Raw genomic sequence first — 24605 nt, forward strand, 5'->3', positions numbered from 1 at the left:
GCCTCACAAGCTATCCGTTGTGTATTCGATATGCCAAAACCAGTAACTACAACTGGTCTCATTCACCTGACCCTGAAGGCTTCACCGACATGGCAGCACTGAGAAGGATGAGAAAGGAGAGGCCGACAAAATCTCAAGGCCGACCTAGGCTGCCACAACGAAGGAAGACAAAAATGATCGTCTGTACTTTCAATGCACGTACGCTAGCATCAGATGCATCCATCGAGGACCTGATGGTACAAGCGTGAATGATCAAGTACGACATCATTGGTCTGACCGAGACAAGAAGGCACGAATCTCACCATGCCGTTTTCGACACTGGAGAAGAATTGTTCCTCGGAACATGCGATAAAAGAGGTGCTGGAGGCGTCGGTGTCCTTGTCAACACAAACTTGGCCAAGAGCATTGATTCATTCGAATGCCTAACAAGCCGAATCGGCCGTTTACATTTGAATAGATGTGGCTCACTGCCTGCAGTTTGTATCTTCGTTGTCTACGCACCAACATCTCATTATGATGAAAGAGAAATCGAGAAGTTCTACATGGAGCTGGAGAAGTTCTATAAAGAAGACCACACCTTCTACAAGATCATTGTGGGTGATTTTAATGCCAAGATAGGACCGAGAAGATCAGCTGAAGAACTTCACATTGGGACCCATGGCCTAGAATGGAACGAACAGGGTGAGAGACTGAGTTCATCATGTCGACCAAGACCATTCATGGTAACTCACAGTTCCAGAAGGCAGAATCTAAACGATGGACATGGGAGTCTCCCGGTGGACGATTCCACAACGAAATAGACCACATCATATTCAATCGACAGTTTTGCCTGACTGATGTCACTGTTGTCCCAAAATTTTGAATGGGATCGGACCACCACCGTCTCCTTCGTGCAAAATTCTACTTCACAGAGCGGGGAGAAAGGGCTGCAAAGTTCAAAAAGAGAACTCCCAGAATGACCACCAACTGGGAACTCTTTGGTACTATTGCGGCAACATGGGAAGATGCCATTGTTGACAACATTGACGAGAAATACGATCGACTGGTTCAGCACCTCCATGAATGTACGAGGAATACCAAGAGAGAGATAGCCACAAAAAATCGCCTATCTTTGAAAACTCTTGAGCTAATTCGCCAGCTTGGTTTGGCGCATGCCTCAGGCAACCGCAAGCTAACATCCGAGCTCGCAAAGCAGTGCAGAGATGCGATCAAGGAAGACCTCAAAGAGAGAAGAGCAGAAGTACTGGTAGATGCGGCAGAAGCCGGGAAAAGTATTCATAACGCCCGCCTGTCCTTCGCCAACTACAAGACCAAGATGACTGCCCTCCGATGTCCTGATGGATCCATCACATCCTCCAGAATGGCAATGGAGAAGATTATCCATGACTTCTACTCAAATCTCTTCGATAGCCATGTCCACTTGCCGACATACCAAATTCCACAGGATGAATATGTCGTTCCCAATGTTCTCCCTTCCGAAATCTGACACGCCATTTCATCGGTAAAGAAACAAACAGCACCCGGCCCAGACAAGGTCAGACCTGAACACCTGAAGAACCTGCCGTCAGTACTCATCAATACACTGGCTCGGCTCTTCACTTGCTACCTGTCTGAATGCAACGTTCCGTCCCAATGGAAAACCAGCAGGACCGTACTACTGTTCAAGAAGGGAGACATCCATGACATTGGCAACTATCGCCTGATCTGCCTATTGTCTGTCATCTACAAGTTGTTCACTCGAGTCATCCTAAATAGGATTGGCAAAACACTAGATGAAGGACAACCATGCGAGCAAGCCGGGTTCCGCAAAGGATTCAGCACCATCTACCATATCCACACGATAACCAAGCTCATTGAGGTTTCTCGGGAGTTCAAGATGCCGCTCTGTTTAACGTTCATTGATTTAAAGAAGGCCTTTGATTCTGTTGAGACGGAAGCGGTCATTGAAGCCCTAGCCAATCAGGGCATTCAAGTCCAATACATCAGAATCCTCGGTGAGCTGTATTGCGGATTCACTACCAGGATCTCACCATTCTACAAAGAAGTGATCGTTGATGTCAAGAGAGGGTGCAGCAGGGTGATACCATTTCACCGAAACTCTTCAGTGCCACCCTCGAGAACATCATGCGACCACTGGAATGGGAAGGAATGGGAGTGAAGATAGATGGTCGGCAACTACACCACCTCTGCTTTGCTGATGACATTGTTTTAATAACACCAAACATCAGCCAAGCGGCACAAATGCTGGCCGACTTTGACCATGAGTGTGGAAAGGTAGGACTACAGCTGAATCTTACGAAGACAATGTTTATGAGAAACGGCCTCGTTCCTGACGCCCCATTCGCTCTCAATGGAACGACCATCTCTGAATGCAACAGCTATGTGTACCTAGGTCGAGAGGTCAACATGACAAATGACCTGGCACCCGAGCTGCGCAGGAGGAAGAGAGCGGCTTGGAACGCCTTCAAGAACGTGGAAGAAATAGCTAAGAGGATGAAGAACCTCCGGCTCCGGGCACATCTCTTTGATTCCACTGTTCTTCCTGCATTAACATATGCCTCAGAGACCTGGGCCCTACGCAAACAAGATGAGAACGCTATTCAGGTCTCCCAAAGAAGAATAGAAAGAGCTATGCTTGGAATATCACGTTTCACTCAAATGAGAGAAAGAATCTGGAGTTCTGACATCCGTCAACGATCAAGAATCAGGGATGCTGTCTCATTTGCAAAGGTGTCGAAAATCAGATGGGCTGGTCATGTAATGAGATTTAAAGACGACCGCTGGACTAGAGCTGTTACCGACTGGATTCCACGAGATGTCAAAAGACCGCGTGGCCGCCCACCTACCAGATGGTCAGACTTCTTCGTCAAGATCATGAACGATCGGTTTGAGGCCCTTCATGTTCCCGGAGTGAACAGATGCCATTGGGCTACACTAGCACGCGACAGGGACAAATGGAGACGTTACTGGCACCCGCTCGAGCAAATCGATGACTAACGGGAAGTTAAGTGATTAAGTGATTAAGTGATTTTTTAATAAGCAAGGTTGCAATCTGTACACAGAGGAGGACATCATGGCAACTGAAACTTCCAACTTACAAATTCCAAATATTGTGTAAACCTTGCAGATAACCTTCTCTACAATTTCTCATTTCACTCCACCAGTTTGTTCACATACCACTCTGTTTGTGAAACTCTGGATTTTCAAAAATGATTTATGACAAAGCGCCTAGATTTGGTTGTGCCAACTTGTGTGGGATGCAGCGTTATTCAAAAGTTTTAATGGTCGACACTGCACTTTGGAGAATTCTAAAATCCTTTACAGCTGCTGGATTGGCGAGGCTAGAGCTCATCCAGGAGGCCCCGAGGAAAGGAGAGACTAATAACCTAAGGGCTACCCTCCCTGGAGCTGGCTTAGAGGTAGGCAAGTGCCAGAATCATGGTCAGAATGGCCCAGGCACAACCAAATCCAGACACTTTGCGGCAGATAACACTGACCTCTTGTCCTTTCCTCCCATTCACCAGCAGGTCAGACAACTCCTGTGAGACGAAATAGAGAGTTACAAAGTCAAGGCCTAGGAGCCTAAGAGATAGTACCACAGAAAAAGCGCTTGCTCTGCATGTGGTGAACACTGGTTTGAATCCCCCCGCACCACATGTGGTTCTCCAAGTACCACCAGGAGGCTGCTGGGCACGGAGCCAGGAACAGCTCCTGAGTACTGCCAGGTGTGGCCACCAAACCAGTAAAAAAAATTTTTTAGATCTATGCTTATGGGCTGGAGCGATAGCACAGGGCTAGAGCGATAGCACAGCGGTAGGGCGTTTGCCTTGCACGCAGCCAACATAGCCGACCCGAGTTCGATTCCTCTGCCCCTCTTGGAGAGCCCAGCAAGCTACCGAGAGTATCTCGCCTGCACGGCAGAGCCTGGCAAGCTCCCCATGACGTATTCGATATGCCAAACACAGTAACAACAAAGTCTCCAATGGAGACGTTACTGGGCCCGCTTGAGCAAATCGATGATCAACAGGAGGGCCTTTACCTTTACCTTACCTTTATCTATGCTTATATATATGTAATGTTTTTTATATATATAACTCTATAATTTATAATTTTATAATTTATAAATAGATATGTGCTTAATTCTCCTCAACCCTCTGCTCAGTCCACTGTGTCCGAGGCATGTCTTCCCTGCCAGTTTCAGACCTCATGGTACAGCCAACAAGCTCCTTACCCCACAGGCCTCCCCTGTATAGTCCAGCCCTGTACCCCACCCTCTCTCCTCAGGGTCTGCTCTCACCCTCTCCTTCTACTACCCCACTCCAGCAGTTCTACCCCTGGAGGAGGCTCTGAGAACAGAGCAGCCTCGTCCTTGATTGGGTCCATTCTTTGGTAACAGCAGTAACCTAAGGACAAAATCACCACAGGCCCAACAGCACCCCCCCCCCCCCCCGGGCCGGCAATGGAGTGCACGTGACATAGACAGGAGACAACAAACAGCCCAAAGACCATGCATTGGAGAAGAGGAGGAGGAAGGACAACATTGTAGGGGAGGCAGGAAAGAACACTCAAAGGTGGTCGGCCTCAGAAGGACAATGAGAGGCTCTCCAGGTGACAGGGACAGCAGCACTCCCAACCAGGACTTCAGGCAGAGGCATCAGCCACCCAGTGACTCATGGAGGCCACTAACTAGGATGGGCAGGGACTTGGCCTGTCTTCATCACTGCGCTCTCTCTGTCTCTGTCTCTGTCTCTGTCTCTCTCTCTCTGTCTCTTTGTCTCTCTCTAACTCTCTGTCTCTCAGTCTCTGTCTCTTTGTCTCTGTCTCTGTCTCTCTCTCTCTCTCTCTCTCCCTCCCTCCCCTCTAGTCAGTACTCACCAATCACTTATTAATCAAACAAACCCTCAAACTCTTGCTCTAATGCTCTTGCTCATGAAGTGACCTTAACAGGAGCAGCCAATGCACTTTCTATTCTGATTTCATTCATCAATCTCCGTGAGTTTTGCCACTGTGACTTGCTTCCTGAGCAGGACTGAGACCCTGATTAAATTTGGAGGCTAATCTCTGAGGGTAGATTCTGGATGATGTGCCTAGGACCCCAAGGGGGAGAAACCTGTCTGTTTTCCCCCAAGCAGCTGCCCCTCGCCTCCGGGTGCACTGTGCCCACATTCCATTTTGAATGGCTGTGCTAAGGAGAGCACTATATACACACAGGCACAGGCTCTCCCTAGCACTTGTCACAAAAATAAGTAAGAGAGGTATTATGTACGGGAAATTTACACCGACAAAGTCCTTTTGAATATTTATAAATCTCACTCTAGATCATTCTTTTCCAGACACCTCAAGTTTTGTTCTTCTTATGAGTTATCTGTTATTCCTAATCTGACTGCCCTCTGCTGTCCTGCAGTGGCCGTTTCTAACAGTATGAAAATTGTACTCCAAGTCTGACCTGGCAGTTTTGCACTTTCCTGAAGTCAGATGATGCCTGTTCAGGCTGCAACGAGGGGGAAGGCTTGGTGTTGGTGCAGGGACAATTCAAGATTTGTCAGCTGGTTGGGGCTGATTATCAAGATGTCCAAACTGGCTCCTTTGCTATGTGTAAGCAATTTAATTTTGTGCCTAATTTTAATCTGCAGTGTACTGTATGTCTGCATCTGCTGTGTTAAAGCATTCATTAGCATTTAAAGGGGAAGCTGATGGTATTGATCACTCCTATTAAAACCAAAAACAATCCTGCGGCAGTGACTGATGAGCATTCTCTCCAGCCACTGAAGTCCCAGCCAGAGCATATGCTCTCAAAACACCGGCAGGGACGGGAAATGCGGTATTCAAGCAGGAATATTAAAGCTGCATCTGGTCTAAGTATTTATGGTTTGCCACTATCCACCCTGCCCCCCGGCTCCCTCCCCAGATTATGGACTTCTTGAAAATAGGAAACTTTTTTTCCCCCTAATTCTTCCTGAATTGCTACCATGTGGCAGAGAGCCTGACACAGAATTGGTTCTCGGTATATGTTATCTGATGAGTCAATAAATGAAGGGATGAAGAGGAAATAAGCAGTGTATGTGAGAACAGCACTCAAGATCAACATTTTTCTTTCCTTGTAGGCATTATTATAACAGCTGTGTGTTGTATGAAACAAATCCCCCCAAAACTTGGTGACTTGAAAGAAGAGTAAACATCCCTTACCTTCCACAAGTTTCTATGGTCCGGAAATCCTAGATTGACTTAGTTGTCTGGTACTGTCTTAATTTTTGAGAAAATGTCCATCAAGTCAGACCAGAGCTACGTCCATCTGACAGCCTGACTGGGACTGCAGGGGTTGCTTCAGACTTCATGAGACAGTCTCTCCCAGGGTGATGCGTGTTGGAGGCCTCTTAGGCCTAAAAGAATCTTTACACAGGTTCAAGCAACTTCATAATATGGTGACTCCACTTCCCACAGAGACCTCCCAGAGAGCAAAGCAAAAGCCACACTGTCTTTTACCGGGAAGCCCCAAAGTCACACACAGTCATTTCTGCAGTGCCCTTCTAGGTACACAGAACAGCCCTATTCACTGAGTGCTAGGATCACACACAGAGGTGAACCACTAATGGACCATCTTGGCTGGTTACCACTGACTCCATTAAAAATCCCTGCTCCCCTAAATTACATTATTTTTATTGTCTCCTTTGTGCTCTGTCTTATCTGCTTGCCTCATATTCCTCCACATCTAAGATTGGAATCTGAACACCCTTCCACTGAGAGTTAGAACAGGAAGACACCTTGAAGACTGTCTCTGGAAGGCCTATGTCCTGGTTTCATGATGAAGGGACGAAAGTCATCCCACGTTCCCGTGCCCACAAAGGCAGGGCTCAAGGTCACCCAGCCCTGACTCCCTCCTTCACCATTTTCTTGGAAGTCCATCCTTTGTGAAATGTTTAATCACATGTAAAATTGGTGTTCATGAGGCCCAGAAGCTGTACATTAATGTTTATTTTATTTTGGTATGATTTAACTTTCTTAGGTCCCCACAGAGATGGGGAGAGTCTGTGGATTAAGAGGTGTGACTAAATACTTCTGAAAACAAAGCATTAAAGCAATTTCCTCTTTCTTTCCTTGGGCCTATGTTGGTTTCCTCAGGATTTTAGCTAGCACCTTTGTTTCAGAGGTACAATACAATGATATGATATCATGTGAACGCCACTGTAGTGCTCAGTATTCTCTCTAGCACATCATATTTATTATAGCACAATGGTCAGAACAGTTAAGATCAAGTGTCTTGGCAAGCTTAGTGAGAAGAAAACATCACTGCTGTCTATCCTCATTGTTCCATGCTTGAGACTTATTGGGTTTATACCTCTCTCCTACCTTCCCACCACAGTAGCTACCTCTTTCTGTTTTTAACAGATTAGCTTTTCCAGATTCCACATACAAGTAATATCATACCATATTTGTCTTTCCCTCACTTTTATTCTGTAGGGGTTGGGGTTGTGTGTGTCGGGGGTGGGGGGTGGGGGAGAACAGTGCTCAGGGTCTATTCCTGACTCTATGCTTAGGGGACCTGACAGTGCTTAGGGGGCCTTATGTGGTGCCGGGGATCAAACTGGGTCAGCGTCATACATGGCAAATATCTTACCTCCTGTACTGTATTTCCAGTCCTCTTTCTCTGACATATCTCACTTTACCTAAAATCCTCTTTCAGGGAGAGTGTAGAAAGGTTCCAAGCAGTACTCAGGGAAGCCAGGGCCTACCTAGGTTGATCCTGGTGCTATTATGCCAGAGGGACTGGGTGGTTCAATGCTCAGGAAAACAATGTGGTGTTGTTGAGGATGACCAGGAACACCCTGGTGGAACTGGGAGCTGTCAGATTCTGGGCATCAAACTGGGTCCTAGTTCATTTGAGGCATGACACCTGATTCCTGAGCTTTCTCTCCAGCCCATACACAAAATTCTTAAAATCCATTCCCTTCCTGTTTGCAGATGGCAAAATGCCTTTCTTTCTCAGTGCTAAACATATATGTATATACAATATGTACATTTATATAAATATATCTTTATCATTTCATCCTCTGAATGACATTTTGGTTGTTGTGACTAATGTAATTAACATAGGACTATACTTTTCTCTTCAGTGGTCTCAGGATAGATACCCAGAAGTGAAATGACTGGATCATATGGTAGATCTATTTTTTACTTTTTGAGGCATCCCCATATTATTTTCCATGACTTTCCTTTCCCCCTATCCCTCCCTCTATTCCATGTTCACTTGTAGCAATCACTATTAACTACACTTTAATGGTAGCTTACTCTATGCTAAGTGCTTTATAAACATTATCTTATTCAATGTTTAATCTGATGCTTCAGATCTTGAATTATCTCCAGTTTGGGTTTGTTTACCACCTTTGTCCTATTGAAGCCATTTCTTTAGCTCCGCAGCTTTTCAAAACAAGTGGCTGCTGAAGGGGGTCACTTTCAGACCCAGTCATGCTATTGTGGCTTTGACTGGAATCAAGAATTAAGGATCCTTATCTAGTTATTATCTTGAGAGCCTTTTGTTCTCCATAAAGCTTGCTTGTTCTGGATATGATAGTGGTACTTAGTTCTCAAAAAAATGACAGTTTGCTCATGGACACTTGCATGTTTGAAAGAAAGAAGAGGCCTTCCATGTCTCTTCTCAATGCATTGGGGGGTTTGTTTTGCTTTAGGGTAAATCACAGCTGGTTCTATGCTCAGGGATCACTCCTGGAAGGACTCAGGAGACCATAGGATCAAATGGGGGTCGAATGTGTGCAAGGCAAGTGCCCTACCTGCTGTACTCTCTTTCCAGTCCCTCAGTCTATCATTTTTACACAGATTCTAAGGCATAAGCAAAGAAAGTAGCCGCAGTCACTGCCAGGAATGATCCCTGAGTACGAACCAGGAGTTTGCACACCTGACCACGACCGAGTGTGCTTCATCCTGTTAGGATCATGGTATTATTTGAAAAACAGCATAACAGAAATTCAAATTGTCAAAAAACTTAAACATTAGGATCTTCTCAAAAGATTAAAAACCCACGAAAAGGATGAGCAAATGAAACTTTCACATCTTTCAGGCAGAGAAGGATAAGGCACAAGGATTTGGGTTAGAGGTAAGGCCGTAGGGAAAAAGACCTTCCTATCCCAGAAGATGCTGGTTTTCACTCCATAATCATGGCAGATTTTATGCCCAAAAACACATCAAATCTAGGGCTGGAGAGTTGGTACAGAGGGCTGTGGTGGCTGCAATCTTGGTTCAAATCCCTGGTATCATATGCTGTCCCTAAGCACTGTCAGGGGTTACTCTTGAGCACAGAGCCAGGAAGAGCTCCTGAGTACTGCTAGATATAGCCTGAAACTCCTCCCCAAGCTCCCTCTCTCCCCACACACACCAAAACAAAAAGCAGGATATGACCATTTTTTGAAGATTTGCTTTTTAATTGAACCAGTTTCTCTAGAAAGCAGGATGCAATGATTCTGTGGTGACACGCAATAAGGGCTAGTTTAGCAAGAATCAAGAGTCCCTGGATGTGATTTCTGGGCTGATTCCAGTTTAGTCAAAGGAGAACATATCTGTTACCTTTGGGCGGTAAAGTAGAAGCTGTTTTTGCATGTACTGCTTTTTACTAGCCTCCAGCTCAAAATAACTTTGATGGGTGAAGGAGTGTAACAAAAAGGAGAGTGAAGAGGTGATATAAGGACAGGAGAGAGGGACTTGGGGGTGGGGAGGAACAGTAGTTACTGTTCATTAATATCATAAACTGATAATACTATTGTAATCATGTTACGTAAAATTTAATTTAAAATAATGAAAAAATCATATGTCAAAGGGTGTTTTACAGTGACATATTGGGTTTTCCTTCAATATTTTTTTCAATCTATAGTTGCTAAGTCAGACTATGCATGTTCCTGGAGTTCTAAAAGGAAGGTTTTCCTCAAGTGGGAAATTGGTAGTGCACACTAACTTTTATTTCTAATAAGAGGAAATTTTTCCTCTTCAAATTCATACCTGCTTTCAAATAAAACTTCTCAGACGATAACTTTTTCACCCCACCACTATGTCAATCATTCCATTAAGTGAGATGGTTTCTCTAAGTTTGTTAATAAGTTATTTTGCTAAATAAAGTCTAGGCATACCTAAAAGCCAGATATTCCTTCAGTTTTTTTTTTTTAGTGTTGATGTCACATGAAGATTGAAAGAGTGACTAAACATTGATTCTCATTTGAAAGTTAATGAGAACATGAAAAATAAAGCAATCATTTTCCCCCCAAAATCACTATACCTGGAGTTTGCTGATTATAACTTTTGATAACCAAAGCATTACCATGTGCAGACAAGGGAAGAAAAATCCCTCCCAACACTTTCCATGCCTGTAGTGTTTGACCTAAATGTATCCAAATTCAGATGTGCAGAATTGAGGGGAAGCTTATCTTAGTTTAACTGGCATTGGAACCACTACAGAAAAAATTATCTCTATCAAAGTTAAGATTTTTTTCTGAAGAATTTTGGACTTAACTACAAAGATGAAAACCAAATAAAGATCTCAAAGATGTCTAATTTTGTGTGTGTTTGTGTGTGTGTGTGTGTGTGTGTATGTGTGTTGGGGGGAGTGTGGGGTGTTGTTTGTTTTTAGTTTTAGTTTTTGTTTCTTTGTTTTTGTTTTTCTTGTTTGCTTCCATGTGGGCCACACCTGGTTGTAATTAGGACGTACTCTTAGGTCTGTGTTTAGTGTCATCTGCAGTGCTTAGGGAGCTATGTGGTGCCAGGGATCTAATCAAACTCCCCACATGCAAACCATATACTCCAGCCTATTGAGCTATCTCTCTGGCCCAATGTCTCTGATTTTCTTTTTTTAAGCATTCTACAAAAGCCAGGGAGATCCCGCAGTAATTATAGCATTTACCTTCTAAATGGCCAATCCTGGATTGATTCTTGGCACTGCACCAAGCTCCACTTGGAGTGATCCCTGAATGCAGGGCAAAGAGTAAGCCCTGGGCACAGTTGGGTGCCCAAGCCAAATAAGTAGATAAATAAATAAAAGGTCATCCTAGGAATAGTTTTTTCTTTTTTTTTTTCTGAGGATAGTAGAATGTACTGAGATATGCCTCTTTGGGGGTTGGGGGTGGGGGTTCTTTTTGTTTGTGTTTTGGTATTTGGAAAGGATCCCTGAGAAGTTGGGCCACACCCAGCAGTGCTCAGGGCTTACTCCTGCCTTTGCGTTCAGGGATCGCTCCTAGTGGGGCTTGCGGGGGAACAAATGCAGTGGCAGGAATCAAACTTGGACTAGCCATATGCAAGGTAAGTGCCTTCTTCACTGTACTGTCTCTCTGGTTCCAGAAATATACAAACATAAAAGAAATTTAGGAAGGGGTCTGAGACTAAGAGGTCTATTCCCAGAAATAGCTTCTTCACTGGCGACACTTGCCTGGTGACACAGCAACCTTCCTAAGCAGACAGTAGGTCGCAGGGCCATTGGCTAATGAACTTCACATGAATGTCATAAAGTAAGAGCCAGATGGAGGCCATCAAGACTCTGCCCAGGATCCACCACTATGCAACTGACCCCAACAGGTACAGCTTGGAAAAGCCCTAAAAGAGCAGTTTTGGAGAAACTCTGCCTATATTCTATCAGCCTTGGACCATCCACACCTCTCTCCTCCAAGTATGCCTCCTTCTCCCTTTAATTTGACAGGGCAGCACTCCCTTACTGAAAGTTGCATCTTATGTAGGGTAGGTGTAGAATTTCTTTCCTTTACAACTGTCATCCTAGAAAAAGCCCAAGAATAATTGTCTAGGGGAGAGGGGCTTTATTGGCAATGAAATATTCATTCACATATTCATGAGGAGAAAGAAGAAAGTAAACCAAAGAGAATAGAAGTTGAAATGGGTTTGACAGTACAGTCTCCACTATCTGATATTAGTAAGCCAGGAACTTGGGAACCTGATCAAAAATGTTCCTGTTGTTTTTGTGCCACACACAGCAATACCCAGGGTTATCTTTTTTTTTTCACTTTTTTTTTAAATCATTGTAAGAGATATACCCTTACAAAGCTGCTCATGATTAGATTTCAGTCATACAGTATTCCAACAACTCCCATCCCTCCATCAGTGTACATTTCCCAGAACTAGTGTCCTCCCATCAATCCCAACCCCTCTACCCCTCCACCCCCTTCCTGCCTCTATGGCAGGTGCTTTCCCCCTACCCTCTCTCTCGCTTTCATTCTCGCTCTCACTTGCTCACTCACTCACTCTTGCTCTTGCTCTTTCCTTCTGGGCATTGTGATTTGCAATATTGAGAATAGCAGGGAATGATCATGCTGGGCAAGATCTTAGTGTTAAAAGTAGGTAAAGGGATATTCTTGATAACCTTTCAGGGGTTATTCTTGTCTCTGTGCTCAGGAATGATTCCTGGCGGGCTTAGGAGACCATATGGGATGCCAGGGATGGAACCCAGATTGGACACATGCAAGGTAAATGGCCTGCCCACTGTACTATCACACCAGCATGGAAGAAGTGTTCTTAAATTCTGCTTTCGCTGCAGCAGAGCTAGCCAGGGCCAAAAGATCGCAATATTGGGAGGGAGAGTTGGTCATACCCTCCAAAGCACAAGCTCCAGGCCTCAGTTTAGTTTTCCTCACCCTAGAGAGAGTCATGTTCAGGGTAAGGAGAAAGCATCATGCATCTGTAGTCTCCAAAGTAATTTCCTGTAGGACAGACTTGACAGTAGGCTTAATGGCAGGGCATAATTGATTTAGGGGCTTCCAGTTTACCACAGTACTGTAGTGACTCAGTTGCTCTGCCACTAGCCAATTTCAAGTCTCTTTGGGTGTGTTTGAAGCCTTAAATAATCCCTGATTCCAGGTCATTTATTTGGGCTTCACCCAGTTGGTGTCCCCAGACATGAAGAAATGCATCTAATCCTTAAATATAGTGTGTCTTTTCAATTAATTTGTTTTATTTGGGGGTTGGGAAACTGGACCACATCCAGCTGTGTTCAGGGATTACTTCTGGCTCTCTGCTCAGGGATTAGTCCTGGTGGTGTTCAGGGGAAGATTGCAGCCCCAGGATTAGAACCAAGGTGGCAACTAGAGCTGCATGCTAGGCAAGCACCTTCATATTTGCACATTCTCTTCAGTCCCAAACCATAGCATGTTAAGCCCAACTCCCAAAGCCACTGAAGATATGCTTCAAAGATACTAACTCCTGTGAATTTCGACTTCCATAAGGAGAAGACCTTTGAGCTAATTTTATCATTCCTCTGAGCCAGATGAGACATGTTGCTTTGGCAACTGAGAGAAAACTTGAGCCAGAACTATACCTCCTAAGATTTTATATCAGACAAAACACAAAAAAATAAATCACTGTGCTTTCCTGAGAGGATGGAAATTTGCAGAAGTGTTTTTGTGATGGATTGTACATTGTGAAGAATCTTTGGAGGGATGAGTCCCTCCCAGAAGTGCTCAGGGGACCATGTAGTGCTGGAGATCAAATCTGGCCAAGGATGCACTCTGAGCCTTGAGTTATCTTTCTTGCCCAAAACATTTTTGTCTAATTTTCACTTATTAATAAGCTTCCAAACTGCTGAAAATCATACCGGTGGTGGTGAGAGGTTGGGGATTACTGAGAAGTTCCATTATGTCTACTTAATAACATGGGAATGGAGATATTGATTGTCTTGCAATTAGCCAACTTGGGTTCAATTCCTAGCACCCCACATGGTCCTCCAAGCCCACCAAACAAAACAAACAAACAAACAAAAGCACCCAATAAATAAAAGAACCCCTGCTGCTGTGGTTTTACTTGGATCTGGTGGATTCTGGTATGTGGAAAGTATTGTGAAGACCGGAGGGGTCTTTGCAAACTCTAAGATAGTCAAGCTCGTGAAGCGAGCAGGTCTAAACCAGTGCATTGCCATTATGGGGATTATTTCCTTTCATTTTGGCGCTGGATTATCAATTTTTGAAGAGAAACACGTGCAAATTTAGAAAACTCTCCCAAAGGGATGAACAGGGGAGTACTAGGGCAAGAGCAAGAAACAAAAAGATTTGTGAACACTGTAGTCTTCTCTGCTTACCTGGAGAGTTTATAGAGACAAGAGGAGAAAAGCTTGAGGGAATAGGAGTGGGCAGCAGGAAGGCAGATGTTCTCACTGTAAAGAATTTCAGAAGGGTTGAGAGAGATAGCAATGGGGTTAAAGCATTGGCCTGGAGCTGTTGAGACAGGAAAGCCATCAAGTGACTGACCACAGTTAGATCTCTGGCATCCCATGTGGTATTAGAGTCCCTCCAGGAGTGATTCCTAATACAAAGCCAGCAGTAAACACTGAGCACCGCTGACTGTGGCCCCCAAACAAAACAAAATAAAAAACACTTGCCACGCATGTGGCCGAACCCGACTCCTAAGAGTTGCCCCTGAACACTGCCAGCTATGACTTAACCTCCTCTCCCCCATGAAAAATAATTTCAAAGAACAATGCAACAAAATACTTTTATTTAGGAGATAGAAGAGGAGAGAGTGCCATAAAGTAAAAGGAAGAAATTATACACCAGATTTAGAATGAAGGTCACCCCAAAATAATACACCATGAAGTTAAGAGAAAAAAACTGTACACTCAGATTTGAGGGATGTGGGCAGGGTCATTTCCAGAGTGGAGTGTGACCCTTCCTCTGCAAGGCTGACTTTCATAGGATTTTTTTTGGTCCTTTTCCTTGTCTGTCTGTCTCCCTCGCCCTGCCTCCTCTTCTACCCCCACTTCTTCCTTTTTTTTTATGTGTCAGTACCTCATACCTGTGAGCACCCTATCCCTGAGTTAATACCAGACCAACTGCTAGGCTCCTCAAGCTGCCTCAAGTTTGGGGCTATCTGTGCCCATAAGCATATGTTGCTAGGGCATTGTCAAGGGGAAAGACTCTGAGTGTTTAATGACCTTCCTTCCTTCCTTCCTTCCTTCCTTCCTTCCTTCCTTCCTTCCCTCCCTCCCTCCCTCCCTCCCTTCCTTTCTTCCTTTTTTTCTTCCTGATGGAGTATCTCATCTCCTAAATGGGGGTCTAGCCTTCACAAATCCTTTTGGGTAACTGGCAAAGGGGAAGGAAATGGAGTAACTCCTTTTCAGATGAGGTCTTTATTTTGTTAATTCCCAAAACTAATTGTCAAGGACAGTTATTGAGTAGGATAATGAAATAAAACCAAGTTACTAGGCTGGGCTGGAATACTTGAATTTTGCTTCTGTAGCTGATGGAGACCCATTAAGAAATGAAAATAGGAGTATGTACGTGTTCAAATACTTGCTGACTGGGAGGAAATTAGCAGATGACAAGGTGGGTTGTTACTGATGATGACTAGAGACAGGAAGATGAGTCAGCCTCTCCTCTTAATCTCTCTCAACTTCATTTCTTGGCCCATCATTTTCTCTCTTCTCATGTAAAGAGCCCTAGAAAGCCAACTCCAGAGGTTGCCTTTCCTCCCTGTAATAAGCATTGCTTCTTTATCACTAAAAGAAGAATTGGGCATGAGAGATGACTCACTTGACTGAATATATGCTTTTCATGTAGGAATTTCACCTTCAGCACTACTAGAGCAATCCCCAAGTGCAGATCCAGGAGGAGACTCTGAGAACCTTCAGGTGTGGTCCTCAAACAAAAATAAAAAGCAAACCAACAAACTAAGACTTGCCAGCAGGTTTCATCTTCTTGCATACCAGCATTAGGAGACTCTTCTGTTGATACTATTGTTACTCTTCAGTTCCTTGGGGATCAAGAATCCTAAGTATCTCCAGAAAAGGCTGGTATTTGTAAAACCCAAGTCAAATACTTAGGATTCATTATTAGTGCAGGATATAGTGCTTCACCCTCAAATCCATCTGTCCCTTCCTAAGGATGGGCGCTCTCACTAAGATATCTGCCCCTCTGTTTCATTCCTCAAAAGAAGGTTGGCAAGAGAAATTGGGGTGTCGTGCTGTCTCCAACTTCACCAGGAATTTGAACTACCCAAGACACTCAAGTACATGCACCCCCATTCCTGGGCCGGGGATGAAACAGATAATGGGGGTATCCATACAAATAAGAAAACTTCTATTCTGAATTTAAGTCTATCATTCTGTCTTAGCAGGAAAATAGTTACAGAGGAGACAATGTCCCACCTCCCTCCAGAAAGGAGGTGTCTGATGAATTTGTTAGGATTAGGGCCTCTCTGGCTCCTGATCAAGCTGCTAATTACCGGCCATGATCCCAGAGACTTAGAAACAAATCTCGGAACCTAGCAACTTTTAGCAGAAATCCCTCCAGATTTAATTATTAAAACTTCAGAATTCCAAAATCTGCATTATATGCAATTCATCATCAGTAATAGAAAACAAATGGTCTAATGTTGCCTTTTCAGCAGATGTGAGTGTTGGGTTAAAATCCCAAGTAATAATGGTGGGTCCGGTGTCAAAATATTGAATGTAATCAAAGTAGAGAGAGAGTAATGTGGAAATCGTCTGCCACACAGGTAGGGGGAGGGTTTGGGAAGGGGGATATTCTGGGGGTTTTGGTGGTGGAAAATGTGCACTGGTGAAAGGATGAGTGTTTCATCATTGTATGACCGAGACTTAAACCGAAAACTTTGTAACTGCTCTCACGATGATTCAATAAATAACAATTATTTTAAAAAGAATTTGGTATGCTTAAGTGTAGGAAAAACTTTAGACAAAGTAATGTCTCAAATTATTAGTAGTATTTTTAAAAATCTCTTTCCACCTATGGAATCACTTGACAACTTGATAGGTCGTGATGGATCTAACAATGCTATTGCAAAAATCCTCATTAGGACCATCCCTCAAGTTTTTGAAACAATATAAATGGCTGTTCTAAAGTTCTTGTCTGATTATTCTGACTTCTGAATCATCTCAGGGTATGTTTTATTCAAACTACTTTTTCTTGACTATGGGTTAAATTTTTTTGTTTTCAGTCTAGCAATTTCATAGTTGTATTGAACATTATAGATGATATTTTGAGACTCTGGTTCTAGTATTATTTCTCAGGAGTGTTGAAGATGCTCTGTAGATGATTCAGTTACTGGCTGATTGTTTTATGCTGGTGAAGACTTTGTTTTATGATATCCTGAAGATTTCCCCCAAATCTCTATTTATGAGAACTTTTTGTTTGAGCAGTAGCCAGACTTGAAGTTTTCTCTCTCCACAAGTAGAAAGCAACGGATACATTAACTCCATTAGTGTAGACTGCCAATTATTGCTTTCCCCTGGACTCTTAAGAATTATTTCTGCATGCATATGTAGAAGGGGTAAGGAATTATTTGAGGGGATTTAGAGGCCCTTCTCTTTCCTTTCAAAATTTTCTCCTTAAATTTACAGCAACTCATACTCCAAAATACTAGCCTCCGGCACTTCAAGTCAGTAAGAAAACAGATTTCTGCTTAAATTATAACTAACATGTGCTACATGGGAATATGTGTATAAAAGTGGATCTCAGTCCAAGGAGATGGTCCAAAGGCTGGATGCCTGCGTTGGAGCCCTGGCACGCTATGGCACTACTGGGCTTGACCAGAACAGAAACAAACAAAAAGATGAAAGCGGGTCTCATCCATCCATGTAGTTATCTGGTTTTAAGACTTGAAACCCCTCCAGTTTCTGCCTGGTTTTGGCTCCCTTCCATTGTCTTCAAAGAGTTGTTTGATTACATTTTATGCACCGTTTATAATTGTTATATATAAGAGAGTTATTCTAGTACTAGATAGACTTCTATTATCAACAAAGAACTCTTGATTCTCTTTAGTCGTTTAAACATCTTCTAACTACAGAGGAGAGCCTCAGACTGATATCAATAATACTATTTGACAAATCAGATATTTTTTGTTTTGTTCAAGAGACCATAGGTCTCTGGGTGGAGAGATAGATCAAAGAACTAAGTATATGCTCTACGTGTGGGAGACCTGGGTTCAGTCCCTGGCACTGCACAGTCCCCTGAGCACTACTGGAAGTGATACCCTTGCACTGAGCCAAAAGTGGGCCCCAAACATAAGGCCTCATGAACTACTACTACTACCATTACTATTACTACTACTACTACTACTACTACTACTACTACTACTTCTACTACTACTACTTCTAGGGAAGGCATCTCCCATATTGGAAGATAATATACCCAATATAATTTAATAGTCATGTTGTTGGGCTGGAGCAATAGCACAGCTGTAGGGTGTTTGCCTTGCGTGCAGCTAGCCCAGTCGAGCCAGGTTCGGTTCCTCCATCCCCTCGGAGAGCCCGGCAAGCTACCGAGAGAGTATCCCGCCCACACAGCAAAGCCTGGCAAGCTACCCGTGACGTATTCGATATGCCAAACACAGTAACAACAAGTCTCAAAATGGAGACATTACTGGTCCCGTTAAAGCAAATCGATGAACAATGGGAGGACAGTGTTTGTGTTTGTTTTGTTGTATATTTATCCCTTTATTGTTTGACTGAATACTGCTTTTTCCAGCTGTAGGTATAATTTTAAATTTGTACAAGATTTAGAAAATGAGTCAGTATGGGGCTGGAGAGATAGTACAGCAGGTATGATGCTTGCCTTGCATGCAGCCTACTTGGGTTCCATCTCTAGTATCCGATATAGTCCCCTGAGAACTCCCATGAGTGATTCCTGAATGAAGAGCCAGGAGTAACCCCTAGGCATCACCAGGTATGGCCACCCTAAAAAGAAAGAAAATGAGTCTGTGTTAGATTGACTATCCAAGTGCTAACAATACAGGATTATGCTATAATGGTAAAACATGAGACCTTAGTGGTGGGATAGCTGAAGGTAGGAGAACACTGTTCAGTAACAACTTTCCTCTGTCCATGAGACAGAGATAAATGGGTGGCACAAGAGGAGAGAAGTGAGGACAGGAAAGAGAGATTAGAGAATTCAAAGGTAGCAGACCTTCAGTCCAGTGCCATTGTTAGAATCAGGTCTTATAACTTTAATGTAAAAGGTTGTTGAGAATTCTAAGAGGTTCTATCTTTGGTCCCCTGAGATGTTTTTATCCTTCTAGGCTGTTAAATTTTTTAAGAATCAGTATTACATGTTCAATTCCACTTCTGATTTATATTTTTATTTGATTTTTGCTTTCTCTTTTCCAACCATTGTGAAGGTACTTTAAAATACCTCTATAAGTTCATTTGTTTGAATGTCTCTGATGAAACTTCTTCAATTTCAGAAATAGCCATTGTTACCTTTTCTTTTTTTTTTTCCCCCTACATTGATCTTGATCCTGAAGAGAGGTATAAAATTTTCTTTTAAGTCATCTGACTCTAGTCCTGGATCAGGTCAATATCACCTGAAAAGTAACACTTTTGATATCTAAAGAATATAAAGAAAATAAACCCCCAGGGAGACAGCATTGACTAGAGATTAGAAAAAAAACGGCTGTCAGAATGATAATCCAATTTAATCAGCGATTCTTTTTCTAAAGTCTCTGCTGCTGGGCCTTTTCTACCTTGACTTTGCAGAAGTTGATAATGGCAACCTAGTGGTAACACTTATTTATATAATGCAGACACAATTTTATTTTCTTAATATAACAAGGTTTTAGTTATAGCACTCTAGAGTAACTGGTTCTTTGATATATTTTGAAGGACGGGACTAAAGAAAAAATTCTCAGGAATTCTGTGCAGGGTGTCATGGACATGCAGTCTATTAGCTTTTTGGACTGATACTATGCTAAAACTGAAATATGCTCAAACTTACACTTTGGAATGCTTAACAAATAAATCGTTTTGAAGAGCAGTCAGAAGTCATTGGTCATTTGTGTTCTATTCTGCGTAACTTGTCTTTTTTTTCCTATTGCTTTTAACATTTTTCTGTTCATCTTTGAGTTTTATAAAGTTTAGTATAATATCATAAATGTAGTTTATTTAAAAGAAATCTATCCTGCTTGTGGTTCACTGAGCTTCTTGAACTTATAAATTTGGGGACATCTCAGCTACTATTTCCATGTTTATATAATCCCATTCTCTCAGTTTTCTTTCATGTGTTAGAATCATGTGTTAGAATTTTTCACATTGGCCCAGAAATCACTTAGGCCCTGTTCTGACTGCCCCCTCTCCACTCACCCCTGTCCATATTTTATCTCTGCTTGGATCCTTCTAATGATCTAAATGATGATTTTATTAACTGAATTATTCTAATGATTTCTCTTTATGTTCTCTTATTGTATCATCTTCAATCTTTTGTGAAGCAAGTTTTTTAGATACCTTATTTTGGTTATCTTATTTTTCAACTCCAGAATTGTACAATTTAGTTCCTTTTCTATGTTTTTGACTCTTTTGCTGATATCTGGTTATTTTTATAAGGTATTTTTATTTGTGTCCTCAAGTATAATTGTAAAAACTGATTTATAATCTTTGTTTGCTAACTACATCAACTAACGATTTAATAAAGATGATCAACCTGGCCCAAGGACTGTTGTCTAGGAAAAAATATCAGGATGTCTCCAGGAAAAGTCACCCTTTACCTTTGCCATAAGTACAGAGAGACCATCTTAAGTTTAATCTAGGATATAGATAAAAGTCTGTATCTCTTACTGTGTTCATACAAAATGACGAGAAATATTAGTAAGAAGTAAATTTAATATGATTGTTTAAATGCATTACTAGTAAAGATGGGGGGCAATATGTTCTTAGATGGTATTCCACCCTTGGGTGAATCTCCTAGAAGCAATCTAGAGTGCTGGAGCCCCTAGATGGAATTCCGTCCTTGGGTAGACCTCCAAGAAGAATTTCCCCCAAGGAAGGGGCTTTACACCTATTCTTTATTTATGTTAATGTTCAACCGCACCTATGTGTAATTACTGTCTCCCAACGCTTCACGATTTCTCTATAAAGTGAAGTAAAGGCCCTCCCGTTGATCATCGATTTGCTCGAGTGGGCCCAGTAACGTCTCCATTGGAGACTTTGTTGTTACTGTGTCTGGCATATCGAATACGTCACGGGGAGCTTTCCAGGCTCTGCCGTGCGGGGGAGATACCCTCGGTAGCTTGCCGGGCTCTCTGAGAGGGGCGGAGGAATCGAACTCGGGTCGGCCATGTTGGCTGCGTGCAAGGCCAGTGCCCTACCGCTGTGCTATCGCTCCTAGAGCAAACGATTTCTCTATAATAATCCTGATTGATTTGAATAAAGTGTCACTGGTTACCAGTCTGTGGGTTTCATCCATCAGTCAGGGTCATTGGCCCTGAATGCACCAGGGAATCCTGGTCACCGTGGGATGGTAACTCAGACAGCTGGCGCCCATCGTGGGGTGTCAGACATAAGATAATGCATTGACTGTTCTTTCAACACAGAAGAAAATTGTTCATCACTTTCTCTGGTGAGAAATATGCTGCCCCTCTAATGGTTTCTCCCCATATTTTTAATTTCTTTCTTTTCTCCACCCTCACACTGTCACCCTCTCTCCCTAACTCCCTTCCCCATGCCACTTTTTCTATATTTGGCCTATGTCTTTTTTCAGTGTTAACTTTGTACATTTGTCATTTGTTCTCTTCCTCTTCGTATTCGGATAGTAGACTGATACTTTCGCTGCTTAATAAATTATACTCAAAGTGTAGCAATTTCAAACAACCAATATTAAGATGTTATTTCTATGGGTTGGGCATAGAAGAACAACATAGCTGAATGCTTCTGCCCAAGACCTCTCATGAGATTGTGGTCAAGCTCTTGCTAGGCTGTCATCACTGCAAGATTTAACTAGACTAAAGTATCAGTGTACAAGTTCATTTCTGTTGATGTTTGCAGGTTTCAACTACTTGGAGGCTGTTAGATCAAAAGTCTTAGTTCCCTGTAGCAACAGTGAACCTTGGTTTGCTCACAATATGGCATCTTGTTTTCTTTTTCTATTAGTTTGTGGGTCACATCTATCGATGCTCAGGTGTTAATCCTGGCTCTGTACTCAGGAATTACTCTTAGAAGTACTTAGGGGACCATATAGGATGCTGGGGATTGATACCTTATAGGTCACATGCAAGGCAATCACCCTACCTGCTGTATTATTGCTCTGGTCCAATGGTATCTTGCTTTCTTAGAGCAGAGATGGGGAGCATTTTATCCTGCCAAAGTCTGTTTGGATATTTATCACCTTAACTGTGGCCCATACAATACAGATAACTGGGCAACCAAAGAGAAACATCCATGCCAATTCTGTCATGTACCCATGATTTTATGGGCCTTACATAGCACACAGGCTGGATGTTGTGTACCCCTGTCTTAGAGGGACCCAAGAAAGATGAAGAGCCAGTGTACTCCAGACTCAAGCCCCGGTCTTCTTTAGAATATCTTTAATTATTATCATTATTGTTGTTGTTGTTATTATTATTATTATTATAGTTTAGGTGGGCTAGAGCGATAGCACAGCAGTAGGGCGTTTGCCTTACAAGCAGCCAACATGGCCAACCCGAGTTCGATTCCTCCGCCCCTCTCGGAGAACTCGGCAAGCTACCGAGAGTATCTCGCCCGCACGGCAGAGCCTGGTAAGCTACCCGTGACGTATTCGATATGCCAAACACAGTAACAACAAGTCTCATGATGGAGACGTTACTGGGCCCGCTCGAGCAAATCGATGAACAATGGGAGGACCGTAACCGTAACCATAGTTTAGGTAACATTGGGTTTGGGTTTTGTTTTTTGGGCCACAGCTATTGGTAGTCAAGGCTCACTCCCAGCTCTTAACTCCGGTCTCAATTTTTCCTTTCTTTACTTTATTGGATAAATAGTCTTTCTGTTCTCTCTCCTTTTTCTATCGTAAAATTTTTTTATTATTATAAAAAATAAAATAAATAAAAATTTTATAATAAGCAAGAAACTGGAAAATTCCAAACTATACAGTTTAGAATAAGTTGTTTATACAATGAACAGAGATATTTTTTGTACCTTTTTTTTTCGCTAGTTATTACCAGTAGGGGTAGGTGAGAAAATTAAAAATAAACAAAGGGGGGAAATAATACAAAGAACTGGAGTCCAGACTTTGCATACTCAAGCTCTGAGTTCAATACTAGCACTGCATGGCCCTTCTCCATGTGTAGTTTCCCCCCACCCCGCCCATTAAAAAATAAACAATAAATGCAGAGAGAAACAAAAAACCTTGCCATGCGCATTTTTTTAAAAAATGTATGACATGGAAGGGGAGCAGCTAGGGCAGAGGCAGAGTCAAGCGGCTGCTGGTTCGACTTGGGCTGACTCAGCATCTAAACTTGACTTTCTCTCTTCCAGCCTTTAATGATGTTTCAACACCTGCATCACATTTTGGCTAAAAAGGGTCAGATTTGCATTCCTGTCTTCAGGTTCTGTTTGTCTCACCGGCTATCAGATGTCAGCTCACACACCTACTTAAAACCATGCTATCATGATCCAAAACAAACATAGCGGTGGTCTGGGGATGTGACATTTGTGGATGAAAGTGAACCAGAGTGGAAGGAACGGGGCCCGCCCACAGACCACAGAGTGACTCCTGGCTGCACAGGGAGAGCAGGAGGCCGTTGACGTTTCTTGCCTTTGTACTCCTAAGAGTAGGCACCAAAAGGGTAATTCTATAATTAGGGGGTAATTTAAAAATAGAGATTTGTGGCCTGAGTGACTGCAACCTGTGTTTTCTGACAGTGAAAACTCTTGTGGCTCTTTGTCTCCAGGTGCCTCTGGTCTGCTGAAAGTCCCTGGTTTTAGAAACCGCTGGGGTTCATGTTTCAAGGCTTGAGAGAAGACTATGTGTGCCTGCGACTTAGAGCAGTGTCAGGGCTCCTATCTACTGGGTCATTAGCTTTGTTTTGAAATTGCATCTAAAAGTGATACATTTCACCAGCAACCTCCTTTGTCATAGGCCTATCATTCTGAGATCAAGTTTGACTTCAGCTCCCCTTTCCTGGGCTGGAGTGCTCAGAATTTGAGGATCAAGTTCCAAAATGAGTCATAGGAAATAGAATTCTTTGTGAAAAGAGAATGAAAATGGCAGGACCAGGCACAACAATCTTTGAAGTTCCACAAAGGCCTGAGGAATTGGAAGCATTTTTAAAAATTAATTATTTATTAATTATTTATTGATTTATTTTTAATTAGTGAAACACCATAAGGTACAGTTGTAGACTTACAAACTTTCATGCTTGGGTTTCAGTTATACAATGATCGAGTACCCATCCCTCCACCAGTGCCCATTCTCTACCAGCAATGATCCTAGTAGCCCTCCCCCATTGCCCCCCCCCACCCCATCTCTGTGTCAGGGCATTCCCTCTTGCTCACTCTTTCCTTCAGGGTCTTGTAGTTTGCAATAGAGGTATTGAGTGGCGATCGTGTTCAGTCTATAGTCAACTTTCAGCACGCATCTTGCATCCTGAACAAGTCCTCCAAACATCCTTTACTTGGTGTTCCCTACTCTATCTGAGCTGCCTTTTCCCCCAGCACGTGCTGCCGGCTTCCAAGCCCTGGAGCAGACCTTCTGGTACTTAACTATTCTTGGGTGTTCGACTCCCATTCTGTTACTTTATATTCCCCAGATGAGTGCAGTCTTTCTATGTCTGTCCCTCTCTTTCTGGCTCATTTCACTTAGCATGATACTTTCCATGTAGAACCACTTGTCTGTAAATTTCATGACTTC

The 24605-nt window shown here is 42.8% G+C and overlaps 1 protein-coding gene across 1 annotated transcript in view; it reads left to right on the forward strand.

The window, feature by feature from the left end:
• The first annotated feature begins 11512 nt into the window (after nucleotides 1-11512).
• CDCA7 (cell division cycle associated 7) overlaps nucleotides 11513-24605 on the forward strand; it is a 37501-nt gene continuing 24408 nt past the window's right edge. The window contains exon 1 of the mRNA XM_056110478.1: nucleotides 11513-11568. Coding sequence (XP_055966453.1) covers nucleotides 11513-11568 — 56 coding nt within the window. The remainder of the gene's footprint in view (nucleotides 11569-24605) is intronic.

Source organism: Sorex fumeus, unplaced genomic scaffold, assembly GCF_029834395.1.
Source record: "Sorex fumeus unplaced genomic scaffold, SorFum_2.1 ptg000009l, whole genome shotgun sequence".
Lineage (NCBI taxonomy): Eukaryota > Metazoa > Chordata > Mammalia > Eulipotyphla > Soricidae > Sorex > Sorex fumeus.